This window comes from Phyllostomus discolor, chromosome 6, assembly GCF_004126475.2.
Source record: "Phyllostomus discolor isolate MPI-MPIP mPhyDis1 chromosome 6, mPhyDis1.pri.v3, whole genome shotgun sequence".
Taxonomy (NCBI): Eukaryota; Metazoa; Chordata; class Mammalia; order Chiroptera; family Phyllostomidae; genus Phyllostomus; species Phyllostomus discolor.
This window is the reverse complement of record NC_040908.2, coordinates 3,684,483-3,691,614: the sequence shown is the minus strand read 5'-3', so window position 1 is coordinate 3,691,614 and position 7,132 is coordinate 3,684,483. Positions and strand designations below refer to the sequence as shown.

General features: G+C 64.2%; 1 protein-coding gene across 7 annotated transcripts in view; it reads right to left on the bottom strand.

Moving 5' to 3' along the window:
• Positions 1 to 409: 409 nt before the first annotated feature.
• ATP6V1C2 (ATPase H+ transporting V1 subunit C2) overlaps positions 410 to 7,132 on the bottom strand; it is a 39,816-nt gene continuing 33,093 nt past the window's right edge. For 5 of the 7 annotated variants that reach the window (XM_036027655.1, XM_036027656.1, XM_028516477.2 and 2 more), the window contains 4 exons: positions 5,124 to 5,258; positions 4,194 to 4,291; positions 977 to 1,109; positions 410 to 696 (listed from right to left, as the gene is read on the bottom strand). In XM_036027655.1, coding sequence (XP_035883548.1) covers positions 607 to 696; positions 977 to 1,109; positions 4,194 to 4,291; positions 5,124 to 5,258 — 456 coding nt within the window. In that variant the 3' untranslated portion in view covers positions 410 to 606. The remainder of the gene's footprint in view (positions 697 to 976; positions 1,110 to 4,193; positions 4,292 to 5,123; positions 5,259 to 7,132) is intronic. The other 2 variants (XM_036027658.1, XM_036027659.1) reach the window with 2 other exon arrangements.

The following is a 7,132-nucleotide window of genomic DNA, read 5'->3' as shown; positions in this document are numbered from 1 at the left end:
TCATAGATCCTGAGTCTGCCGTGTAGCCAGTCAACGAATACGGATGTCTGGCCCCGATGGCTTCCCTCTCTGAGCACCTGTGGTTCGCAGGTGCGGCGGCGGCACAGGTGGTGGGCGTCCTGCGAGGCCAGGCTGCTCGGGGACGTGGGCCGGCAGGGCGAGAAGCCCGGGCCGGCCTCCGCGAGCTGCGTGTCATGCCCGGCGCCGTCTCGGGTCCAGCAGCGCCAGTGGCCGAGCGGGGCACAGCCGCCCAACAGTGCGCTCGAGGGTGTCCGGTCGCCGAGTCCCCGCGAGAGGGCCGTGGGGCCAGGGCGCACAGCGGCAGGCCACCAGTCTAGGGGCGGTCCCCGCGGATGTAAAACCTTCAGGAAAACGAAGTTCTGAAACACGTTAGAGCACAAGTCAAGAGCCGGTTGAAAGGACTGAGCGTTTCTTTATTGTGACTTACAAAAAATAAATACAATTGGAACGAACTTCTGTGAGCACTTTCTCTAAAAACCTAAGTTCCGGAGGACACCCGAGCTGCTCCGGCTGAGGGAGAGGCCTTCTGCCGCCGTCGGGCCCGCGGGGACGCGGACGCCGTGGGGCCCGCCCGCCGGCCCGGGGCTAGTCCAGGAGGCTGAGGTCGATGTGGAAGTACACGTAGGGGAAGTAGTCCTGGTTGCTGAGCTGCAGCCCCGGGATCTCCACGGACGCCTGCGGAGGGAGACAGGGTCGGGCTGCAGTGCGCGGGCTGGTTTCCGGTGACGCCCCCGCGTGCTCGAGGAAGCGCTCCAGACGCGGACCCTGCGCTCTGCCCTGCACCCCGCCACCGCCCCCCACACACACACACTCACAGCCGCTGACACCTCACATTCCTAAACTGCGGGGTTTCACAACAGTCTGCCAGGCACCGTTTGGGGGGCGGGTGTCCCCTGCAGGGAGGCTGACCGACTGTTGCTGCAGAAAGGCGGCCACCTCCGGGCCCGATACCTACGTCCAACAGGCTGGCAGCTGCCACTTCATCCAGGTGTCGGAACACGGAGTTCAGAACCTCTCTCAGCCGCTTGGTGGACGACTTCTTATGAGGCTGCAGGAGCACGGCCTGGAAGTTCACGGGGAGGCCGTACCTTCCCAGACAGACAAAATGCGCGCGTTAAACGCCAGCGCAAACGTGGGCAAAGCCACCTGAGCAAGAAACCGAGTAGGTTCTAGTAAAATGAAAAGCTGCAGCCAGCGTAGCAGCCAGAGAAAATAAAGCTCGGCTGAGCAAAGTGACTTAGGGTCAGGGGAAACGATCACTAGAGATCTTTCCAGATAGAAGACGCTAGAACACGCCAGCCCGCTTCCGACACGGCAGTTCTTGACCGCAGAGCTGAGAGGCCGTTCCGGCCGCCTGTGACCGCTGGGTGGCGAGACTCGTGGCTCCGACCGAAAGCGTCTGCCCAGAGCCCAGCCTCGCTGCCTCTCCTCCAGTGAAGAAGGAAAAGCGAAAAAATCCAGCTCATCAAGTTTTCGGGTAAACAAAAGACTTTAAATGGACTTCGAGTGCCTGAGTACATTTAAAGTCACTCGCCTGGCGCTTTTCCTGTGGCGTTGCCCAAGAACAATTGAGTACTGTATAAATAATAAACGTGCTCTTGGGGAGTATCCATTTTTTTAAAAATACACCATCAGGGAGCAAATGCTGGGCTGTTCCCTGCTTGTCACCTGCACGCCCTCCTGCCCCAAGCCAGCTGTGAACGCAGTCCTCAGGGCACTGACATCTCTGGGTTGCCCTCGATTCACCGGGGCAAACACCTGTTACCATCGCTATGTTTTTATTTCCTGATGTCCACGGTTATGCCCCGCTCCCAGGCGTCCCCAGGCCTCCCTGTGGGCCGCCGATGGGGCAGTGTGCCCCGAAATGCTGGGGTCTCCTCCTGTCTGATCCTCTGACAGGTTGCAGTCGGCAGCTCTGTGAGAGGGGGCTGCTGGCCACTGGTGCCACAGCAGCCCAGCACCGGGCCGGTCCCGGCCTGTGCACCCGCACACCAAACCTTGGGGCCACCCTCCGCCTCTCCTACTGTCCCTACCTGGGAACTCACCACTGTCTTGCCCCGTTCAAGACAAAAAGTGAACTCGCTGAGCTCCTGTTCCAGACACCCGTGTCCTGTGTCACCACGCTAGCTCCCCACACCACGGATGTGAGAACCCTGACTGTCCCCGGCCTTGGACCCTGGGCACAGCTCCCTCCTGTCTGCCTGGCAGGCTTCTCAGCCACCACCCCTTAGATGCTGGGGTTCCCTGAGGTGTCCCTTTGGTCCCTCCCCTCCGACTCTCCCTGGGGGTGAGCTCGCCCACACATGCCAGTCATTGACGACGCCTGGGTGTCTGTCCCCCACCAAGACCCAGGCTCACGTCTAGCTCTCAAGGCCACTTCCCTCTCCGTCTCGGCTGACGGAGGCCCCTGGCCTCGCCGCCCTGAAGGGAACTAGCTCTCGCCCTGACGCTCTTCATCCACAGACACTCAGCACCCACTCCCGCCGAGCGCTGACTCGGCCCAGCACCCGCTGCAGCTCCCGGGGTCGGGGAAAGGTCAAAAGCACTCAGAGCACTTGCCGGGCAAAGGCCACCGGGAGGTCGCAGGAAGCGGGACGTGACCTGTCTCTGTGCTCTAATGTGCTCGGTCAACATCTACTCCCTCAGACCGCCATCTCCCCGTGGACTGGGGTGGGGGGAGCCTCTAGAAAGGGCCGGGCAGCCCCACCCACACTGATGAGACTGTGATGCAACGCAGACGGAGAGCCAGCTGCAGACTATTAGGTGTAAATGACCCCGGTTGGGGGATGGGAAGAGCCCTGATTGTCCGGGGAGTGTGAGGCCACGAGGGACACGCCCTGCAGCACACACACCCACACGTGCCTTCGTTCAGGGCTCCTGAGTCACGGCTGTGCTCAGGACGCCGGTCCGCCAGGCAGGCTCGGTCTGGGCGCCGGCCGGCCAGAGGTGGCTGAAATACTCCAGGTTGGTTTGAGGACGCCCGTCAACCCGGCAAGGAGACCCCCGTCATCACGGGCCTCTGAGATGCGGTGGGGGGTGGGGAGGGGGCGGGGAGGATGAGGAGCCACGGTCCAATCCACGCAGAGGTGCGTTCGGACAAAGCTGCATCGGCAGCCACGGGGAGGGTGAACCAGAGGCACAGAACCAAGGAGGAGCCCGTGGCCACAGGCGGGCGAGCCGAGCGGGGAGACACGGGGGAGACAGAGGCAGGGGGACAGGCCGGGCGAGCACGGAGTGGGGGGCGGAGGCAGTGGGGGCAGCATGCGCGGACGAGGGGGCAGAGGCGTCCAAGCTGGCCACCAGCAGAAACGGGGGAGCTGGAGGAAGGTGCTGGAAGGGAAGATGAGCCAGATAGAGTATGGCTGGCGGGCGAGGTGGGGGGATGGGAGGGGACCCCAGGGCAACCTGCCACGGGGGGAGGGGCAGCAGCAGAGGGGGCTGAGGGCTGGGAGGGCCTCTGAGCCCGCCAGCCGGAGCAGGGGCAGCCCCCGGGAGCAGGGTGCAGCCGGCGGTGTGTTCACGACACCCCACGTGTTCAAAGCAGGAAGACAAGCTGGCTTCAAAAAATAACTCCTGTCAGATCCCATTTTCATAAAAATTTAGCCAGAATTATACACCTCTGCACATTTAAAAGGCCAAGAACCCCAGATCTGGAGAAGTACACACCGGCATGGGCGTCAGTGGTGTTTTCTCTCCCTGTTAAAACATCGGGTGATTTTATCCATTCTTTGTGGTTACCTATAGTCTCCAGAATTACCAGTGAAACTATTTTGCTTTTGTTTAAAGAAAAAGGGAAAATAAGTTTTGGTGGTGGCGGTTTGGTGTGGCTGGGTTTATCTTTTCTGGTGCTCGGAGGCTCGGGCCTTGAGGTCAGGCTCTGAGGGAGCGGGGTCCTGGGTCCTGGGCCCTGGCAGCTGCCAGGCAGGGGCAGTGAGCAGGGAAGTGGGAAGTGACACCAGGGTCTGGCTGCAGGAAAGGGCACTAGCCAGCAGGGGGCCTCGCGGCTGAGGGACGGCTCGCTGGACTCAGAAACCCTGGCCAGGAGCTGGGGAGATGTCCTGTCTGAGGAGGCTGGAGGGCCCGGGAGGGGGCAGGGGAGCCCAGGTGACCCTGGACCTGGCTCGGCCACCACCCCTCTGCAGGAGGGCCGGGCCGGCTGCCCCCCCACCTACCTGAGCACGGACTCCACAAATACCCGCAGCGCCTTGATGTGGACCCAGGCGATAAAGGCTTCACTGAAGTTCACCTTGAGCCAGCGCAGCAGGGGTCCCTGCAAAGACAGGCAAGCGTGACCCCTCCCGGCCACTCCGCCCCTTGACCCCAAGCCAAGAAGGGGCGCGGGTCTGGCAGAGCAAGCCCTGAGCGGAGGAGAAACACCCAGGGGCGAGCAGAAGCAGCGCGTCGGTCCGACGAGGCCCGAGGCCCGGGTGGGGAGCCGGTGCCCGGGACCACGTTCTCCAGGCGGCCTGGCGCTGGGAAGCGCCGCGGGCCGGCCACAGGCACACGCGTGATCCGGGCGGCCCCTGGCCTCGGGGCTCTCAGCCGGCAGCCCCCAGGCTTCCACCTGACACTGTATGGCCTGGGGCCCACCTTCATGGGAGGCTCTGGCCCCCTGCCCGCGTCACCCATGGCCACCGAGTTCCAGAAGCTCCTCATATGACCACAATGCTTTGGGGCCGTGGCAGCTGTCACGGGTGCTGGGGGAGTTCAAAGTCTTGCAGCAAAGGCTCTGAGCTCCCACCTGATACCTCCAACTGCCCACAAGTTCAGCAGGGGGTCCAGCCAGGGCAGGACAGCAGGGCTGCCTGACCACCGCCACCCGCAGCCAGGGTCTGCCCGCCACCAGCTGCAGCCACCTCCAGACAGAGCAGAGGCACCCTGGCCCCAAAGCACCATCCCCGGCAGGGGGGCGGGGGGGGGGGGCGCATAGCCCCAAAGAGGCCTCCAGAGGAGGAAGAAGAAATCGTCCCGGGCTCCTCGAAGGGAGCAGCTCAGAAGCCGTAGAGATGACAGAAAGTGCAAGGCGTGGATTTCTCGGGAGACGCCTGCGCCGGCGAGGACAAGCGAGCCAGGGAACCCCGGGGCTCCCTCGGGGTGCTTACCTCGCCCTCACCCTCACTCTCTCTGTCGGTGTGCCCCACGGCAGGCCTATCGGGGTGACCTAGTGGGGTTACCTTAACCTTGTGGTCCGGGAAGGTGGAGGAGGATCCCTTTTTAAGAGCAACACAGGAAGTTTGCTAAAGGCACAGAAACGATTAATCTTTTAGGAAGCATGCATGAGAAACACACAAATAACGCTCATTGCCCGAACGGGCCGGCAGGCAGGAGGCGCGTGCCATCCGCCCTGGGGGCGTGGAAAGTCTTTGTTCGCCTCCATATTCCGTGGAAAGGGCTGACGGCTGGGGGTGGAGTGGGGGGCAGTTCCCGCACCCCCTCCTCTGCCCGGCCTGGCCCGGGCCTCCCCCTTGAGCAAGCAGGCCAGGGCAGGGCAGCTCCCAGGGGTGCAGTGGAAGCGACTGCCTGTGGAGCTGTCTGTCCGGGCCCCGCCGGGGTGTCCCCACCAAGTGCAGCCCACGGCGGCCTCCTTGGCGGTCAGGGCGCACTTCCACACGCTGCCTGCTCTTGGGGCGTGTCACCCTTCGGCGCCATTTTTCTTTCAAACAGGGGTGAAGCTCAGGGAAACCCCACCCTGGGCTCTCAAAGGGACTGATGACACCGGGAGCCGGCTTGTCCCCTCTGGTTGACAAGCAACCAGACGGATGCGGGAGGCGGGTCCTACCCACCCACTCACAGGCCAAGGGGTAAGGGGCTCAAGAGCCCGGGGCCGGGCTGAGCCCAGCTGGCCCCCGCTCACCGGCACACAAGGAGAGCCCCCAGAGGGCCAGTCTCCCAGGCAGGGTGTGTCCTCCCGGGCCCCGTTCCCCCCCGCAGAGAGGCCTGGCAGGGCTCCCCAGGCCGGCGTGGGGGTGCAGAAGCCGACACCAGCCGGCAACCTGAGACCCAGGCGGCAGGTGTCAGGCTTGTGTGTCACCTCGATCCTCTGGGGGTCTGTGCCAGCGCACGGGTGGGTGCCAGAGGACCTGACCGCCAGTCCTCCGGGCAGGGCCTGCCGCCTGGACACACGTGGAGGCCGCCATGACCTGGCTTCCGTCCACACGCAGCGGGGAGCCAGGGGCCACTGAAGAGGCCGCGGGTGCAGTCCCAGGTCTTGGAGACACGGTTCAGAGGGGGCCTTTTGGGTCGCAGCTCTGGTGGCGACCCCCTTTCCTGCCTGGGTTTCGGGGGGCTGGAGCCTGGGGGCCCAGGGCTCTGACTCAGCCCTTCCTCTCAGCAGAGGACCTGAGAAGTGTGCGTGTCCCTCCAGGGTGCACACACCCATGCACATACATGTATGCATGTTCATGCTTGGGGACACTTTGTACAGCCGCTTCCCGTGGCCTGTGAAAAGGGACAGGCCAGTCCAGGGGGGTTCTGAGGAGCCATTTCAGGGGTCCCCACGGCTGGTGTTCGCGCCCGAGGGTGGCTGGTCTACCGGACTCCCTCGGAGAGGCCACTGCCTCAGGGGTCAGGCGGAAGGGCCGAACCCCCGCCCCAGGTCCCCAGGTCGGGAAGGCTCGGGGCAGACCCGCGGCCCCGGGAGACGCAGCACTTGTGGCTCCCAGCCCAGCTCGCACTTGCAGCTTCTGTTTACCCACGGGCTCGCCTCCGAGAGGCCGGAGTGCTTTCTGTTCACCCCTCCTCCCCTCTGCACAAGAGGTGGGTGCTGATGACCCCCCCACCCCACCGCTGCGGGGGCTGGGGGCAGGACCTCGAGAACACCCCACTCAGACAGGGGCCCCGGGGCTCAGCCCCGAGTAGCCAGCCACTGAGGACGCTGCATGGGAGTGACCCTCCCCGGCGCCTCGGTCACAGTGCAGAGGCAAGAGTCTGGCCCGCTCCCCGGGGCGCCCGGCCGCCCTCCCCCTGAAGGTCTCCGAGTGGCTGTTGTCGGAAGTCTCAGGGACAAGTACCCACTCTCCCCTGAGAGCGGCGTTCGGGTAAACACAGGTGCTGGGGACGGGGGTGCCACACCACACACCTGGGAGCCACCCCGTCGGGCCTCCCTCTGGAG